The sequence below is a fragment of the Ursus americanus genome, chromosome 13 (assembly GCF_024610735.1).
Source record: "Ursus americanus isolate L20-20 chromosome 13, mUrsAme1.1.p, whole genome shotgun sequence".
Lineage (NCBI taxonomy): Eukaryota > Metazoa > Chordata > Mammalia > Carnivora > Ursidae > Ursus > Ursus americanus.
The window spans coordinates 34114299-34134887 of NC_142139.1; the positions used below are offsets into that span (position 1 = coordinate 34114299).

The 20589-nt window shown below is 39.2% G+C and overlaps 1 protein-coding gene across 1 annotated transcript in view; it reads left to right on the forward strand.

The window, feature by feature from the left end:
- HHIP (hedgehog interacting protein) overlaps positions 1–20589 on the forward strand; it is a 95785-nt gene that overhangs the window by 64259 nt on the left and 10937 nt on the right. The window contains exons 10-11 of the mRNA XM_045798903.2: positions 242–372; positions 4565–4646. Of these exons, the coding sequence (XP_045654859.2) occupies positions 242–372; positions 4565–4646 (213 nt within the window). The remainder of the gene's footprint in view (positions 1–241; positions 373–4564; positions 4647–20589) is intronic.

Here is a 20589-nt window from a genome sequence, read left to right on the forward strand (position 1 = left end):
ACTCAGGTACTTTTAGTACCCCCCTCCAAACAAAATACTATCTTTACGTACTCTCTCCCCACATGAGAATTTCACAGTATTCGCACACATTATGGGCTGTATTATTTTTCCTTTTAGAAGCCAGGTTTATGGCACAACAATTATTCACTGTGAGCTTTATGCTAAGCATTTTATTGTTTGCTTGTTTGTTTTAAGCAAAAGCATATTTTCATTGTAAGTTTACGGTATCTTTTTGTTGTAGGAATTTCTTAACCCTCCAGCAAAGTCCTGTGAGCAAGCAATGGCAAGAAAAACCACTCTGTCTCGGCAATGGCGGTTCCTGTAGAGGTTACTTTTCAGGTCACATATTGGGATTTGGAGAAGATGAATTAGGTACTGTACAAACTACTTCTATGACGTTCATTCTCACTCCCTTGCCCAAGAGGCTCTGTTTTGCTCTGAGGAATAAGTGTAAGAATCTCGCCCTCCGTTTGCTGGCCGTGTAACCCACGGCAAGGGTGACCTACCGTGGAGATTAGAGATGGCCCAGCTACGTATTCTCTCCCAATGACCCTTCTCTGGGGGTCTTTACATCTTATTTCCACTCCAAAAATGTGAAAGTTACAAAGCAGGAAAATGGAAGGCAAGCACAAAGAGACTTTTTGAGTCCTAAAGAGAGAAAATCTTGAACGTCTACCGATATTTTAGACAAATCTGAGTCATTTGTTCCTATTCTCTATCTGAAAGCCTTTCCACTTATCCGTGTCTCTCGGCATAAATAAAAAATCTGCTGTAATCTCAGCTTCATCTTATCCTCTATTTCTGGATTTTTAACTTAATTTTATTTTATTTTTTTGTCCATTGGGACATGCAGTTTGTACATGATAAGCTGAATTTGTTGATCTGCTTTCCAGCAGAATAAAAATTATCTTCTGTATGATAATCTGTGGGGTAACATACACTATATTTGATGGTATGTTATCAAAATGTGCACAGCTTACAAGCAAAAAGAAGTTGAAATTGGAATGCCATGAAAGAGTGAAAATGCTCCTAATTTTAAATTATAGAGATAAATATAGCTATCATATGACTCTATTTAAAGAACAGCATCCAAACAAACCATGGCCATTATGCTCCTTTAGCCTCCCAGATGAATTTTAGGTCTTAAGAAAGAAGAGTTGTGTTTCCCATCTAAATCAGAGTATTTTCTTTTTTTTTCTCTAAATTTTATTTATTTATTTATCAGAGAGAGAGAGCGAGCACAAGCAGGGGGAGCAGCAGGCAGAGTGAGAATGAGGGACTCGATCCCAGGACCCTGGGATCATGACCTGAGCTGAAGGCAGACGCTTAACCAACTGAGCCACCCAGGTGTCCTTAAATCAGAGTACTTTCCCTAGTAGTCCAGCTTTGGTTTTATTACATCAAATGCAGAATTCACTAGGAAGAGTTCCATGCCATTCAGTTAGGTTAACCAGGGACCTAACACATATTTCAGATCTACAAGAATATAATGATTTAAAGAAGAGACCTCCAATCCCTTCTTTTCTTACTCCAGAATTGAAAACATTTACAATTACTTTTCCCTAGATATCTCCTAGCTCACTCAAAAAAACCAAAGAGATAACTATTTCTCACTGAAATCCTCCGTTATGTAATTTAAATTTCATTGGCAAACTCTGGTTTTAAAATATAAAAGAGGATTAAATTGTTTGTGGAAGAAATAGAGATGAATATTTAGATGTTGTGACTGAATCATTCTGATTTCCCCAGACCTTACTGCAAATGACTCACCATCCATCATCCTGTTAGTGTCACCACTGTTAAAATACCCAGACATCTATCTGCACTTAATACTATGTTGGGAGCAGAACTAACAAATGAGGCACATACAATCCTAAGTGTCCAAAAGCTATAGCGCCGTGTATACTTTATAATTAAAATTAAACATGCCTTCACTGAATTATGCTTTAATGTGAAACTCTTTGGCTTTAATTAAGAGCCACATGGGGGGCGCCTGGCTGGCTCGGTCGGTAAAGCATCGAACTGCTGATCTTGAGTTTGAGCTTTGTTGGGTATAGGGATTACTTTAAAAAAAAAGGGGGTGCCTGCCTGGCTCAGTGGGAGGAGCATGCTACTCTTGATCTTGGGGTTGTGGGTTCAAGACCAATGTTGGGTGTAGAGATCACTTAAATAGATAAAACTTTAAACATTTTTTTAAGAAGATTAAAAAAACTAAAGAGCATTTAAGAAAATGAGTAGGTTTTTGCATTTTTTGAAACAAAAAGTATTGAGAGTCTGTTTTTTCTCAGTGTGTGTGTTTTGTTTTTGTTTTTGTTTTTGCTTTTTAGCTGTAAAACCAGGAGTTTTATTGTGAGGATTAAGTGAAATAAATTGTATAAAGTACTTGGCGAAATAAATATTAATTTTTCTTTGCTTCTTCCATTCTTTTGCTTCTTAACTTCATTTTTATTTTTTCTGTTATGTCTGCATTTTTAGTATAAATCCTGTAATATCCTTTCCAGAAGTAAGAAAGTAGTAGAGTGTGCTAAAAAACAATAATAGAGTGGAATAGAGAAATAGAGATTAAATCAAGGACTATTTCATGAATGAGAACCAAATATGAATTTTAAAGCCATATAAGCATATCATCATAAATACAGCTTATAATTCCCTATTCATGTGATCCATTCTATACAGTGAATTCTATGGAAGTAGTCGTACTAAACAAGAGTGGTTCTCTCCTCTGTTGTTTTTCATTATCAGTAACATTGCCCAACACCAAGAATTAAAGAGGTATAGTTGGGATGAACATCAGGGTCTCTCTTTTCCCAAATATTTACTTTAATATATTTGTTTTAAAAAGCTTAAATTAAAAGGATTCCATCTGGCCTCCAATTATCAATTAATAATAACAACTTAGTAACCAAACCTTTTGATCTTGGGCAGAATAAATCAAGATAAAATTTGCCATTTAGCACTCATGCTACAAATATTTATTGAGCACCTATTCTGTGCAAAGTTCTTAGGGATACAGCAGCAGATAAAGAGACATAAATTTTATATTTTAAAGGAGAAGGACAATAAAAATAAATGGAGATAGGTTTACATACATATAACGTCAATTGGTCATAAGTGCTTTGGAGAAAAGTCCCAATGTGAAAAGGGATAGAGAGTGTTACCTCTAGGGTTAGGAGAAGTGCAACTTTGGAGAGTGCAGTCAAGAAAGATGATATTATGATATTTAGGTACAGTTTTGAAGGAGGGGGAAAAGTCAACCCAAGGGAGATCTAGTGAAAGGCAGGAGCCTGGGACAACTTGGGACAGATGCTGAGACAGGTAGAGCCTAGAACAGAAGCTGAGGGAGTCAGGAGCCTTAGATAGGATCCTGGGACAGGTCCCCCCGTGTGCAAAGTGAAGAGGCCAGCAAGACTAGAGGAGAGGGAACAAGAGGGTGACACATTGCAGATGAGGTCAAACAGAGCAAAAAGGGGGGGGTGGCATCACAGGCCACTGTGGGGACTTAATTTTGCTCTAAGAGATTAGAAGCCATTGGAGATATTGAAACAAAGGAGCGTGATTCAACTTAAATGATTTGACTTGCTTGAAAAGAATTTCTGGGGCGGGTATGTTGCAATTGACCATAGAAGAACAAGGGTGGAAGCAGGGAGATCAGTGAGGAGGCTGCTGCCCTAATCCAGGAGGAACCAGTATCTGCGTGCTCTGGAATAGTAGTAGGATGTGGAGAGAGGTGACTGGATTCTGGATGCTCTGCGAGGGTAGACTTGTGAAACTCTTAACATCTTTAGGCGCGGGAGCTTCCTGAGGACGCGCAGAGATAATACAGATAGATTTAGATACACACACACACAAAACGCATATATCCACACATACATACATACATAGATCTACAGATAGATATAAAAAATAAATAGATTAGTTCAAGCTTTGTTAGTTTAATGCTTAGAAATGACTCATGTTCTAGCAGAAAATCTTTCCTCTCATTACTTTTTTGTGATATTATAGACAACAGGGTCCCTTGGGGTCATGATAACTGATCCCAGCAGGGTTATTTACAGTGACATGGTGGCACTATTGCCAAGGGAGATTGCCAAAGGGTAAGTTTCTTCAATGTCAATTTCAACCCAGCAGCAATTTCTGCAGTTGTAAATAATTCTGTCTATTTCATCTCTAGTCAGGTAACTGCTGTCGAATTAAAGAGATGTTCAAAACTCACAGCACAATTTTGCTTTTTCATTATTATATCTGAAGTCTGATTGGTGTGATATATTTTCTTGCATGAATGAGCAAATTTATAGAAAATTTGTTCAACTAGAGAGGCTTGTAATTCTTTACATGTCAACCTTCTAAATTCATATTGCAATGATATTTGGGGAATATAAGAATGTACTTCAAGTAATAATTTTAAGTGTAATAAAATTATTTTCTTAAAATAAAAATAAATAAATAAATAAATAAATAAATAGAAAATATCCACCTATCGATTTATGTAACATAGCTGCTTAGGCAATAGGCAGTAAGGCCCTGTGGTACTGTAAATTAACTTACTGTATTTCTCTCTTCACAGGTGAAGTTTATATTTTATCAAGTAGTAAAAGTATGACCCAGACTCACAATGGAAAACTCTACAAAATTGTAGATCCCAAAAGGTGAGATCTCTCCCTATTCCTTTAAGTCAAATACTGTTTCTCCGAGTTGTTTTACTGTGTTCAAATTGGTGAAGACGAATTGCAATGAGCAGTCAACACGGATGAACACTTGGGCCTTGCGCATGTGCCAGGGGCTGTCCTGGGAGGACCCTCAGCTCCAGTCTGTGAGGGCCAGACTTGACGCTGCTGGACGTTAAAGCCTTATTGTGTCCACATATTCGTGTCACTCTTGTGCCATCAGAGAGCAGTTTCTGTTTGTGGAGTCAGCAACCTTGGTTACACGGCGGAGGAGGACCCTATGTAGGGCTGTGGCTTAGCTTTCATGTTGGACGCAGGAAACTCTCTGGTTCTTTCTGGAGAAGTTGGACCATACTGGCAGGCATTACAGCTGTTCAGTATGGTTTTTTTCATCAGGTAATCAAGATAAGCTATTTGGCAGTTCAACATCTGAGCCTCATTTCAAAACTCTCTGGCAGCTCACAGCTCTCATGCAGGCTTCTGTGAGGGAACAACTGGAAACTGAAGAAAGATTGTCATTTTCCCCAGCAAGAGGAAGACTTGACCGTTGAATCTCTTAAAAAACGTATTTATCCCCCCTGCTCCTTTCCACCCACCCATCACAACGGCGTTATCTTGAATCATAATTAGTCAGTTGTTAATTTCAGGGATAAAGTCAGAACTACCCGCAGCTGCTAAAGTTACATGCCATCAAAAAGATACTAATCATCAGCTTAGAAGTAACTGTTAACAGAACCTAGGGCGTCCTCAGATACCAGTACCGTCCAAAACACAGTTGTCAGACTCTAGCGACACCATGCCATGAATTTCAAATTCTCTCTGTACTAACTTATCTTCATGAGCCCATTTGCATATTTCAATTCCCACATTTCAAGTCTCTTTTAGAAGAATAAATTCTAATAATCTAAAAAGTTTGCTAAAAGCATGAATTTAATTACATTTTAAACATACTATTTGTAAGTTATGTATGTTTTTTCTGAAAAATCACATTTTAACAAAACAGATTTTCATCCTTTTCCCATACCACAAAACACTGTCTTTCTTGAGAAAAGTATAAGTTGACATTACTACTACAGAACAAAAAGAGAAGTAATCGATTCTAAATGGTCCGTTGGCATATCCCATATACTCATCTGTCACACCCTGGTCGTGTTCCTCCTCTATGTAACAATACACGTTTTCTTCCACAGTGAGAGAAGCACCCATCCATGCATTGTAGGAGACCTTTTCTTTTTTTTTTTTTTTCTAAATGATTTTTTATTATATTATGTTAGTCACCATACAGTACATCCCCGGTTTCCGATGTAAGGCTCGATGATTCATTAGTTGTGTATAACACCCAGTGCACCATGCAATACGTGCCCTCCTTACTACCCATCACCGGTCTATCCCATTCCCCCTCCCCTCTGAAGTCCTCAGTTTGTTTCTCATAGTCCATAGTCTCTCATGTTTCATTCCCCCTTCTGATTACCCCCCCTTTCTTTATCCCTTTCTTCCCCTACCGATCATCCTAGTTCTTATGTTCCATAGATGAGAGAAATCATATGATAGTTGTCTTTCTCTGCTTGACTTATTTCACTTAGCATTATCTCCTCCAGTGCTGTCCATGTTGTAGCAAATGTTGAGAACTCGTTCTTTCTGATAGCTGAGTAATATTCCATTGTATATATGGACCACAACTTCTTAATCCAGTCATCTGTTGAAGAGCATCTCGGCTCCTTCCACAATTTAGCTATTGTGGACATTGCTGCTATGAACATTGGGGTGCATATGGCCCTTCTCTTCACTACGTCTGTATCTTTGGGGTAAATACCCAGTAGTGCAATGGCTGGGTCATAGGGTAGCTCAATTTTTAACTTTTTAAGGGACCTCCACACTGTTTTCCAGAGTGGCTGTACCAACTTGCATTCCCACCAACAATGTAGGAGGGATCCCCTTTCTCCACATCCTCTCCAACAATTGTTGTTTCTTGCCTTGTCTATTTTTGCCATTCTAACTGGCGTAAGGTGGTATCTCAGTGTGGTTTTGATTTGAATTTCCTTGATGGCTAATGATTTTGAACATTTTTTCATGTGTCTGTTAGCCATTTGTATGTCTTCATTGGAAAAGTGTCTGTTCATATCTTCTGCCCATTTTTTGATTTGTTTATTTGTTTCTCGTGTATTGAGTTTGAGAAGTTCTTTGTAGATCTTGGATACCAGTCCTTTATCTGTAGTGTCATTTGCAAATATCTTTGTAGGAGATCTTTTCCTTCTTGGCTGTAAAACCAATACCCTCTTAGTGAAAAGCAAAGTAAGAAATTAAAAAAAATATCAGACACTTCGGTGATGGTTGAAGTTGGCAATATTAAGAACACAAATCAAACAACGTAGCAGCATTCTCTTGATTCATAACGATGTCTAGGGATTTCATTCAGATCTAATGCCCTTTGTTTCCAAATAGTCGTTATCCCATCCTGTTTGTCAAAGTTGATATGCTTTTACAAGCTTCCCGGTAGTAGTATAATGAATTCTTCCTCCCTCTCACAAAATCTTTCTCTCTTCATCTGGATTGTTTAGTCTGCTGGTGGTGAGTTGAGGTGAATTTTACACCTTCCATCCATTATTAGTGTCTAATTACCGGGGTTTCCATAAGGGACCTTGGCTTTGTGATCTTGGGGCCTCCTCTAGTAGGGTGGTCTCGGAGTGACATACCTGAAAGGCCTGACTTCTCATTATGGTGCCTGTTTCTGGTGAGTCCTGTCACGTGTGGGGCCAGGGTTAAGATGTGTGTTTGGTTTTCAGAAGGTGGGGGGAGTAACAGAGTCCCAAACACACTGTCCTTGTACACAGGCATAGACATAAATTTCAAAATGAAGCTGACTGTAAGAAAACAAATGTTTTCATAAACATTTGTTGGGAGCCTCATGCTGTTTCAATTTGGATGCCATCGTTTATTATTATAGTATTTTCCCTAGATGAGCTTGAGTTCTATATAAGCAGACACTTCAGTGTATGTGAGTAGGATTATTTTAGAAACACAAGCTAATTACTAGCCTAACAGTGTTCAGAATGTCTGTTTCAGAGCCACATTTTTTCTCCAAAACTTTTGAGGGAGAATTTGAAGAAAGAACCTCATCTACTGAAAACACATTTCTTGTTATAGACATTTCTTGTTATATCAAAAATCTAACTCAAATGAAAATCTTAGGTTAATTGTATACTTGTGGAGGAGTCCCCAGACTTGTTAGAATAATGTTTTCAGGATCGCTACTTTCAAACAGCGCTTGACTCATGGTCCTGGAAGAGAATAACAACGAACTATAAAATTTTTATGTTTGGGGCATCTGGGTGGCTTAGTCAGTTAAGGATCAAACTCTTGGTCTCAGCTCAGGTCTTGATCTCAGGGTTGTGAGTTCAAGCCATGTGCTGGGCTCCATGCTGGGCATGGAGCCTACTTTAAAAAAAAAAATTACAAAAATATATAATGTAAACAAATATATAATGTAATTGAATATATAATGTAAAAAATATACATGTCATCGAAGTTACATTTTTACTCACCATAGGACTTACGTTTTTTTTTTTCTGTTTTTTCCTACACACATGCACACACACACTCCCTTATAAAAAAGACAAGGGAGTTTAAAAACCATCTGCAATATTCTGAAGTCATTTTGGCAAAAGTAGATGAGGTTACAGCATTACCATCTCAGTCTGTAAGGACATTTTGGTCTAAGGCTATATATTACCTAATCGTTTACGTAAGTTTAAAATCATTTTCCAGTGGGCACCCATCTCAGAAAAAGATGGCAAGATAACCTGTTATAAAAATCAGATATCATGATTTATAATTTTAAAAAATGAAAATTCAATAAGACTACAACCCGGTTTTCCTTAAGTAGAACTCAGGAGTCATTTAAAGAAAAAGTAGAGAAGGAGTGAATTTTCCTCCATGTTAGAACACTGAACACACTTCAGGAGTGTCGTCGGAGGTGAAACAGTGGCATCTCATCGGAGAGTGGAGTTAGGATCAAGTCCATACCGATCACCCAGCTTGCTGAGTCAGCTCCCCGGGTCCCAGAAAGTCTCTAGTATGGGGTCCTGCCGGCCCTGGTCACGGGAGCTCCTATGGCCAGCAGTTCTAGAAAACAGATTTAATACACTGAGCACAAGAGAGGTAGGCAATAATTGTAGTTGCACTTAGTCCTGCCACCTGAGACTCATCAAGACCAAGAACAAGTCCATCCTGGCAGGACCGGGAGTCAACTGGTCTTGTGTCCGCATCTTTCTTACTGGGGGGGGGGGGGGGGGGGGGCTGATCAAGTCACTTCACCCTACTCTGCCCCTTTGTCCACCAATGGAGTGCACATGGTCATTCTGCCCCTTCCTCATTTCTGCAGAGTGCTTTTGAAGATGATTAAATCCTACATTTAAAACATAGTAAATTCTTCAATATCGTAGGTATTCATTCTATGCACTCAAGAATTATTTTCAGGTGATCGCCCAACTTTTAAGGCTGTCTTTCCAACATTGGGGTAAAGATGTCTGTGGAGCTTTCACAAGAGCGCTTGATACCTAGTACCCAAATGTCCAAGTCATGCCGTGGATGCTTGCTCTTAATTCAGTCTTTTCAGAATCAAACAAATGTGCCTGCAGAGTGGAAATTAAAGAATTCTAACAGTTACATACCTTCTAAGCTTTATTTTTGTAGAACACAATTTTTATCACACTGCTGCCAAAGATTCTCTAATTTTTGCACGAGATGAGACCAAATGACCGTTTTTTTGATTTTGAAATGTTTCTGGGGTTATTTCTCCAGGAATTTATAAAACAAAATTCTTCTTTTTTTTTTTTTAAGATTTTATTTATTCATTTGAGAAAGAGAGCACAAGCAGGAGGAGAGGCAGAGGGAGAGGGAGAAGCAGACTCCCCACTGAGCTGGGAGCCTGACCTGGGGCTCCATCCCAGGACCCTGAGATCATGGCCTGAGCTGAAAGCAGTTGCTTAGCCATCTGATCCACCCAGGCACCCCTAAAACAAAATTATTTTTAATCATTTTGATTTAATTACTATGTACCCAGTCTTCCTATATTTTAACATATTGCTTATCTGTTATCCAACCAAGTCACACAGACCATTCCCTTAAGAGGTCTATAAATTAACAATGCAAATTCCAGGCTTGGGAGGTCATTTTACAGAAATGTTGTATCCCCAAACTCCTGTGTGACCAGTATCAAAAACTGCTCCCCAAGCCTCCTCCCCGCTTCTCCCCTCGATGGCCTTACTTACTGCCTTTTCTTTATTTTTTTCTTAATATCTTCATCCTACTCCTAATTAGACTAGATGCTGAAGAGGGCTTTTTTTTTTCTCCAAAAACTCACTTCATAGGAGGAAATCAGTTCTGTTTATCCTTCACATATGTCTCAGGGAGCCAGCAGGCCGCTCTGCCATCCTAAAGAAAGTCACACATAATAGAGAGGCTTTAGCCCAATAAGCCAGTCTAGTCCCAATTCATCAGTCAAAGTTTTATGCAAGTGGCCCCCCTAGGTTGAGAAATCCCCACAGTGCCTGTTGACCCAGCTGCCAAGTCCTCGTGCTGCAGGCCGTGTTTTCATGGCCACCCTGACAGTAATACAAACTGTTTAGCAGCTCCATTGACCTTTCAGCTATTAACAGGGACACAGGCTCCACCAGGGACTAGTTTTCAAACATGACAGAATTTCTTCACACTAGAGGTCATGAACAAGTATATGCCCTATAAAAATCCATTCAGCATGGTGGATTTGAAGTCTAAAAGACAAGGAAGCATGCTCCACATTTTGGCTATTATTATTTTTTTGCCGAGCCGATCACTGAAAATGGAAAGTCTTATCTGCTAGCTTATATTTTATTCTTAATGCACTGTATTGTATGTTGTGATACACAGTACACTTGTGGCTAATGAACCCTTCCTAAGCTGCCCTGTAGCATTTGAAATTTTGAAGATATATTACCAAAGAAGGGGATAGATCAAAGTAGAAACTTCTAATGAACGAACGAGCATGCATACATAATGCATGGTAATGACCTCAGTATAACTGGAATGTGAGTCCCATGTTGCCAGGATTTGCATATGTATATATATAGGCACACACATTTAAACATACGCAGGTCAGCCTCGCCCTGCTGCGGAGAGCCACCACCCAGTTCAAAATAAATAGGAAATATTACATAACAATTTATGAAAAAAATTTATCTAAAGGAACATGGCATCTAAGATGCTCATATAAAGAGATCTATATCTATATCTCCTATTTCCTAGAGATGTGACGGATGACCACAGCACTCAAAGGAATGTTCTGCTTTATGCTAATTATAGTCTCTCTCAAACTTTCAATTTTGATGTGGGAATATCAATTCCTAGAGCAATTGTACAGATTGCAATGAAGACTTGGTTGAATTGCCACTTTCAGAGCGCATTTGTTAAAAAGATATAAAATGAAAATTCAAATAATGACGAATATATTCTTCAAAAGAAGACTTGTGTTAAGAGTCGAAAACTCTTAAAAGCATTTCGTTTTAATTGCCATGTTTCTCCCCGGCCTGGGACAATGGTGAAAGTCAGATATCAGTAGATCTTCTGAATTTTTTGTGCTTTCATTGTAAGGCAGCGTATCACCAGATATTGTGGTACTTGAGATAAAGGCAGATTTAACCTTGCATAAAACAGCGACAGAAATTTGTAATAAGATGTTATCTGGAGGAAGGTGTACTTTTTATGATTTTTATTATTTTTAAGATTTTATTTTTAAGCAATCTCTATACCCAACAAGGGGCTCGAATTTACAGCCGTGAGATCAAGAGTCGCGAGCTCTACCAACAGAGCCGGCCAGGTGCCTGAGGAAGGTGCATTTTTTAAAGGAAAAACGGCTTCTTAGCATCTTTTTCTTTTTTTAAACTAATTCATTGTAGTCAAGTTACAAGCTTACATGACTTGTTTTTGTCAACAATGACAAATGAAGCAAAAAGTATAACATCAATATTTGGGCATTTGTCACCCTAATAGTCTTGAAAGAGAATTTAAACCAACATCCTTGTGTTCTTTTAAAGGACAGAAACTTGTATCTAGTTTTTGCTTCCTATTTAAAGCATTTAGTGATATTTCACATTTCTGCCCTCCTATAATATAAAATTAAAACTCTGGTACTGCTACAGCTTTAAGTGGGAGAAAGATTTATTATTATTATTATTTGGTGATTTCTAAAAAAATACTCTAGGCTTTTAAGTCTTTTGAATTATAATGTAATCAAGGTGTTTTTTTTTAAAATGCCTATTTTCCCAATTACAAACATTTCTTATTTCGTGTCTAACATTTTTTTTTATCAATAATGGTTTATGAATTAAGTTTTTAAGTTCAAACTTGTTTTTGGACATAAAATTCTGAACAGAATATATTTCCTTCTTTATATTAGGAAGCAGTGGCACTGACTTTTTATTGTGCCCTAATTTTTCAGTTTTTATTTTTATCATATGAGAGTAAGTATAGTTATACTCCAAGCTTAAATCAGGAGATTTAATCAGTCTACAAGTATCTTGTACCTGTCTCTTGTGTTCAAGATAATGTATTATGTGCTGCAGAGGGAGGATATAAGTGAGAATTTAGTCCTATCCTCTAAGGAGCTTATTTTTCTTTAAATTGGGAGATCACACACATTATCAAAAATGTAAATATTATTTGAGATAAATAACACTTCGGGATAAAAAAAAAATTATGCGAGAGCAGTATACCCTATAAATTGCCGAATTAATGGCCCAGAGAGCTATGGATACTGAGACAGGTAAAATTCACCATGATTGGCTCTCTGGCCCAGTTCGTCCTGCTCCACTGTGCTTTTCTCGAACACTGATTAGCTCACGTATAAAAGAGAATGAGGACCACATAACATGGAAATTGTGTAGCTTTCCAAGCAAGTATGGCCAGAGTTACAAGAAAAAGAACAAACCCTCAGTCAGGTTATTGCAAAGGCAGAGGAGGCTTCTCAGCTAAGAGGTAAAATGAAAAACAAGTGTCTGTACTGGGTTCTCCTCCCCGATGAGGGTTTCCTTCCACCTGGGCTCTCTGCAGGTGTCACTTCCCCCGGGGAGTTCACGGCCCACCCCCACTGCCATTTTGTTCTTGGATGTTCCTGAACTGGGCTGAGGCGGCCTCCAGCTCCTGCCCGCGGCCCAAACTCTCCCCCTAGGTACCCAGTTTGCTGTTTTAGTGCTTTACTTACAAAATTGTGCCAATCTTCAGTGCTTTGCCCCAACCCTATTTTTCCCATAAGCCCTATTATTTTTAGTATTCAATGTTGTAGCATACAAGATTTTTCAGGAACGTGTACATTGAATTTAAGTAGAAAGGCCTGTTTTTCTATATTCACCACTAATAATTAGGGTGGACCATATTCTGAATTTAGGACATTGAAATCATGATGCAATAGGCACTGAAGGCAATTTAATAAGAAAAAATTTTTTACTTTTTTTGAAAGCAGATGACGTTATCATATAGTCTCATTATTTCTCCTAGGTTTTCCCTTTAAGGAAATACATAACTTTCATTTCCTGATTTTCCCATGGAAATATAGATACATCGAGCTAGCCTGAAAAGTTGAATGAAGGAGATCCACACTCCCTTTTAGATACTTGTGTATTTTCGTGGTGGTGTTTGGATAGTGAGGTTAGCTGGGCCTGAAATATGGGTGCTTTGCTCCCTTTTTCCTAAAGGAAAAGGGCCAGTTGAGTGGAGAGAACACTGGACTAGGAGATAGTTCCAGACTATGTGTAACTGGCTGTGTGAAAGCCATTTAATGTCTTTGTACATGTGCTTCTCCTTTAAACTTGGGAATACAGAACTAGCCCTTCCTCATGAGGATAAGTTGAATATGAAATTGCTAAAAAGTATATGTGGCTTCATTATTTGCTTTTATTATGGTTGCATCTTTAGCCATAGAACAAAATTTAGCGTATTTGTAGAAGTTCTGATAATCTTATCAGCACTAGGCAGCCAAACCCGTGGCTACCGTCACCAAATCACCACTGCCTCTGCCCCCTTCGAGTTTAGTGCTCGCTCAATCCCAAATTAGAGCCAACAGCACTACTTCTGAGTGAGCGTATGCTCAACATTTAAATTACAGACCTCAGAATGAAGACAACATTGGTCTCAGAAAAAACAGCTGAGGCCCAGGCCCATTTTTCCAGCACGCTGTAGAACAGAGAAATGAAGTAGTTCAAAGTGATGTCTGGAAATAAGACCAAACATTGGCTTTATCCATCCTAAATTGGAATTCTAGAAATATACGGCACAAATTGAAAATTTTAATATGATACATAATATATAGAAGTTCAGAGCTATTCTTGAATTTAAATTATGTTTCCCTTTACTCCAATATCAAGGTTGCTTGGGACATACATAAAAAGATATTTCTGGAGTGCCTGGGTGGCTCAGTCAGTTAAGCATCTGACTCTTGGTTTCAGCTCAGGTCATGGTCTCATAGGTTTTGAGATCGAGCCCCTCATGGGGCCCCATGTTCAGCAGGGAGACTGCTTGAAAATTCTCTTCCTTTGCCCATCCCCTCACTTGCTCGCGTGCTCTCTCTCTCTCAAATAAATAAATTAAATAATTTTTTTAAAGGTATTTCTGCAACCTGCATGTGATATAATGTCAAGGACAATATTCCTTAAGAATACCTCAAATAGGGGGTTCCTGGCTGGCTCAGTCTGAAGAGTATGTGACTCTTGATCTCGAGTTTGTAAGTTCAAGCCCCATGTGGGGTGAAGAGATTAACTTTAAATAAGTAAATAATTAAAAAACAATACCTCAAACGGTACTTGAAAAATGCCGTTAGGAAATGAGTATTGCCATCTCTACTGCCACGAAGTCCCAATGCATGATTATGCAGAAATAGATTCCATTTTCACTGTTCTTTCACCTGGAATATGATTGTATTATGAATGTATAAGATTCCTTCCAGTAAAATAGGAATTAGTATCATGTATCGTTTTACTAGCTGCCACAAAAGGGCTCTGTGTGGTCTCAAAACAGGCTGTAAATCCGTGGAATCCCAGCTTCTACTCCTCATGGGTAAACAGACACTGAAAAGAGAAGTGTCAACGTGAACAAGAAGAGTTTAGTGAACATCCAGACTGAAGAAAATTATCCAGACTTAAAAAAAAATGACTTTATCAACTGACCTTGAAGAAAGGCATTGAAGTGAGTATGTGAGAGAGGGCCACGCAGCTCTACTAAGCTAGGTCTACACCTATGCCCCGAGCTAGACAGGCGGGCAGCAGTAAAATCTATCCCATCAGGCGTCTCCACTCCCTTACCCTTGTCTAGGTAAAAGTGCTGAGTATTGGTTTTAGAAACGACGAGTGGTTACGGATTAGCACTGCCTATCAAACGCTCACAGTGAGGAGACCCATTACACCAGGGACTCTGTAGTGGCTCCCAAAGCCCGCCTTCCTGTGCAGAGGTGAAGACTTCATCCAAGCATACAACTTTAGAGCATTCTCTACCTGGAAGCCCCTGGCCACACCAGTTCGTGGCCACATTAAGTGCTGCTGGCTGGGAAGTGGCCTTCGCTTAGAACAGAGCCTCTCAAACCTGAACAGGCATTTGAATCCGCTGACAAATGGGCCAGAGTGTAGACTCAGTAAGGCTGGGGACGGGCCTGAGCTTCTATGTTTCTAACAAACTCGTACATGATGCTGGTTCCTCTGGTCTGGTGCCATGCTATGGGTAGTAAGGATTTAGACTTTCTCATGAGAATAGGAGCAAGCATTCAAGAAAACTCGTTTTGCAAAGCTTGCAGTAACAACACTTTTCCAAGTGTCTCAACATGAATATGGATTAAAAAAAAAGACAGTTCTTTTTTTTTTAAGATTTTTTATTTATTCATTTGAGAGAGAGAAAGAGAGAGAGAGCATGAGCAGGGGAGAGGGGCACAGGGAGAAGCAGGCTTCCCTGCTGAGCACGGGGCTCCATCCCAGGACCCTGGGATCATGACCTGAGCCAAAGGCAGACACTTAACTGACTGAGCCACCCAGGCATACCGACAGTTCTTACCTCACCTTCCCCCCTTAAGCAGATGGTTGACAAAGAGAAGCTTTAGAATTATTACTTCTTCTGAAATCTCTAATGAGTCAGGATTTTATAAATGAGTATTACTTATGATTAATGTACCTTGTTTGACAATAACATGAATTTAAAACCTGGACCCCTAACAAAAATTTCAGAATGAGTCCCTTTACTTTTTGTAAAAAACACAGTAGATTTCTAACATACTCAATCAGAAGGGCAGGCCTACTCAGACAGGATTATCCCTCTGCTTCCATCCAGGTACACAGAGGACTCCTCATTTATTGATTTGTTTATTCATTTATTTAATTAAATATCATAAAATTAAAACCATCTATAATCTCACTACCTGGAGACAGTCACTGTTGGCGTTAGCTAGTCACAGAAAGTCATCACGTAGGATATGTTACAAATCACTTATGCTTCTCAACTTCTTTTATTTCAAGAAAGTATCTCAACTTTTTTTTTTTTTTAAGATTTTATTTATTTATTTGACAGAGAGAGAGAGACAGCCAGCGAGAGAGGGAACACAAGCAGGGGGAGTGGGAGAGGAAGAAGCAGGCTCCCAGCAGAGGAGCCTGATGTGGGACTCGATCCCGGAAGGCCAGGATCACGCCCTGAGCAGAAGGCAGACGCTTAACGACTGCGCCACCCAGGCGCCCCAGTATCTCAACTTTTATGCTACTACTTAAAACCAGACAGAGTGGGTTTCTAAGAAAACATCTTACATTTCCAGAAACAATGCTTTATGCATTAAAGAATGTTGGACAATTTTTCGGCACTAGTCCTTATTGTTCCATTGTCAAGTATAAAGATTATAAAGTGTGTTTTTCTGATTTAAATTGAGTTTGATGCCTACAGAGGTAACTATCGACAAATGGCTTGATATATTCCTTGTTACAAACCTCAATATCCTCTTGGTTAAGTTTCCTACTTTGAAAGCTATCCTGGGGGTGCCTGGGTGGCTCAGTCGTTAAGTGTCTGCCTTTGGCTCAGGGCGTGATCCCAGTCCTGGGATCGAGCCCCACATCAGGCTCCTTCGCTATGAGCCTGCTTCTTCCTCTCCCACTCCCCCTGCTTGTGTTCCCTCTCTCTCGCTGGCTGTCTCTATCTCTGTCAAATAAATAAATAAAATCTTAAAAAAAGAAAAAATGAAAGCTATCCTGGACTTCATTCAGTAGAGATAAGAATCCAAAAGTTAAGAAAGTAATTGTTTAAACGAAGAACAAAACTATTTAAGCAATTCTTAGTACACCTACATTAAAACACCCACTTTTCCAGTCCAATAAAAATAAGAATGAAAAATGAGGCAACCTATCACCATATATATATATATATATATATATATATATATATATATATGCAGACTCTAGATTTTTGTTTTGATGCCATGTGGTTGTGTATATGTAGTAATTACTTATGCATATGATGGTCTATTTCAAGGTGACTATAAAAGTTCACATTTACTTGTTTTATTCCATTTTCTGTTCTTCTCATTGCATGTAAAGAAACCCTGTTATTTTCAATGGAAGGAAGAAATGTCACTAGAACAGAGAGTGAGTGGGGGAGGTGGCTGGGATAACCAAAACTCTTTGTTAGACTTTACCAAATATACAACCAGAAAAATGAATTTTAATACATTGGCTTAATTCCCAGCTGGAGGAGAAAACAACCCTATCTTTGTGTCATGCTTCCTTCTTAGTCTGTTGTTTATTTACTATGACTATGATTAATGTAAAAATGTTTCACTGAAAGTGAATGTAACCATGCCTTAGAAGAATTCTTAAGACTTGAGAAAATTAAGGCAACAGAAATATAGCAAGTGTTTTTAGTTTTAAGCTCATGATATAAAAGTATAACAACTAGATTTTAATGATATCCCTTCCCTAAATAGTCTGTATATTCCTAATATCTTTACTCAGCACAGAAAAGAAACAAACTCTCTCTTAAAATTCCATATTCTTATTTATTCATTCACTCAACAGACCTTTAAGTATCTTCCAGATGCTACACATTTTCCTAGGTCCTGGAGGGACACAAGAAAAGAGAGGGAAACATAGTCCAGAAAAAGCATTTGAGAAAGTTTCTACTGTATGCATTCAATAAACATTTATTGAGTGCTTCTGTAGTGTTTTCCTAGCTCCTCTGATTATAAGTAGGTAAAGGAGATAAAATACTTCGGTGGTTTAAATGTCATCTTCTAAAACATCCTTCAATCCTAAACTAGTTTCTTCCTTGTCTGTATTCTTGTGTTACTTCTTGTGTACCTGTATCATAACAAAGGTTACACTGCGTTATATTTTTGTGTTCGAATGTCTGTCTGCCCGATGGTGTCTCCATGAGGATTGGAACCCTGTTCTGTTGATGTCTTACCCCATGAGAGCAGAGTACTTGCCTGAGTGAGTGACTGACTGGTCTTGAGGAGGATTGAATATGTCACTTTTGCCTTCAGAAAGCTTTCATTTCAGTGGGGGTGGGAAAGGAGATAGGGGAATCCATTCATTGAGAGAAGCGAAGGTCTATAAGAGGTGGGTTATCCTTGGGGTGCCTGGCTGGCTCAGTCAGCAAAGCGTGGGCCTCTTGATCTCAGGGTCATGAGTTCTGGCCCCATGTTAAAAACAAACACCTACTTTAAAGAAAAAAAAAAAAAAAAGATGGGCTGTCCTCCATATAAATTTTCAGTTAGGGAATCCCCAATAGAGTAACAGTTTAAAGAGAGGGAGAGGATTTATTTACCATGCTAAGTGAGGAATGTTAGTTGGCCACTTCATTAGAGAGAAAAAGGATGATTTTCCACGTATTTAAAAAAAAACTTAAGGGCATCCCGTTCATATATGATAGCCACATAGTTTTATATAAACTGAAACAAAGAAACCCAAGTATGAAATATTTCCATCCCCAGATAGATAAGCACTTATTAAATCTTAGGCAAAAAACAACTTAGAATCCCCCCCATCTGAGTTTCCACATATTTGAATGTTTGGTGAAAAATAGTCAAAGCATCTCTCTGGACGATCAGCGGAGAACCAAGAACCAGATGCCCTCCCCTGAAGATTGTACTTCACTACTGGGTCCTTATTTGTCACATCCTCGTTCCTTTTCCCAGTGCACACGAATCAGTGCCCCTACGCTTGGCCTCAGACGGGCCAACAGCTTCTGGTGGTTGTTTAATGGGTAATTTACATTCTTCATCTAAATGGTGTCCTCTCTTTAAACTCATCTGCTCGGGCATAAACTGCATCGTCAAGTAGTGTGTGAGCTACGGGACTCATATTTTACGTCATATATAGCGTGATATATATCATATATCATATATAAATATATATTTATATACATAAATTACGTACATATATGTTTTAAAGATTTATTTATTTTCCAGTGGGAGAGAGCAAGCGTGTGGGGGTGCGCAGAGGGAGAGGGAATCTCCCGCAGATTCCCTGCTGAGTGCAGAGTCCTGATGCGGGGCTCGATCCCATGACCCCGAGATCCCATGACCCTGAGCCGAAACCAAGAGCTGGACGCTTAACCAACTGAGCCATCCAGGCACCCCAACATGGGGTATAGCTTTTTTTTTTTTAAAGATTTTATTTATTTATTCGACAGAGATAGAGACAGCCAGCGACAGAGGCAACACAAGCAGGGGGAGTGGGAGAGGAAGAAGCAGGCTCATAGCGGAGGAACCTGATGTGGGGCTCGATCCCATAATGCCGGGATCACGCCCTGAGCCGAAGGCAGACGCCTAACCGCTGTGCCTTCCAGGCGCCCCAACATGGGGTATATCTTTGACGCACTCTGCTTTAGAATCTCTTCTTGAATGAGTCAGAAAGGGAGTGAGTGAGGGAGTAATCAGTAGACACTGGATGAGCAGAATTTCAGTTACCAGTAAAATACCTGTTCACTGAATGCCATGGCCTATGACTCAGAGGAACTTCATGGCCATTGAAAAAAGGCTCTTCCAGGGATCAAAAATGCGACCATTGTTTCACAAAGTAAGAATTTTATAGAGGAAGAACTAGAGCCAACTTGGGTTATTCAACAACAAAGCAGGGAGGCAAAGTTAATGTGCCCTCTTTCCTTGGCATGTTCATTTCATTTTTTCTCCAACTCAAACCCCCCCTGCACTTACCCCCAGAAAGACTCCCTTGGGGAACACATGGAAATTATTCGTTAATGTTGTGTGAGTGAAAATATGCGCAGTCCATAGAATGCCTTGAGGACCTTTCACAGAAATTGACCGCTTCTAGATTTAAATAAGGGGTGGAAGAGATTTAAGGGAGTTTTCTGAATTGTCACGTTAGTTGCAAAACACAGTACTTTCAATACGGGGTGGGACTTTCATTGGAGAGAGAAGCTGAAGAAGTCACTATATATTTTGAATACGGTTTTGAGTCATTGTAGAAACAGCCTGAAGTCAAGCCCCAAAGTATTATCACTTCATATCGCCAGGACAGAACAAGATAACCTATCTCAAGAAAACTGGAGTCGACAGGGCCAAATTATTTGCTTATCTCCGAAGGCTTTATCATTTACTTCTTTTAGTGGTTTGACCTATAATTATCGCCTTCTTTGTTACGGTACTTAAGGAGTCCAACTGCCTCCGCCATCTTAATGGTGGCGATTTGAGCGGTGATGAGTGTTTGTTTACATTCCTGGACTGAAAAGCACCTTCTCACCACACTGGGCACAGGCAGCAGGACTGAGAGAGGAGCCGGGCTGCACGTTGTTTCTCCGAGATTAGGTAATGAGCGGTTGTGACCCTGCTTCCAGCCTCACCCAGCTTGAAAGAAAACCTCTTATTTCAAAAACAGTAAGAACCATAAAAATCTTCTGAAGGCATCTCTAAATG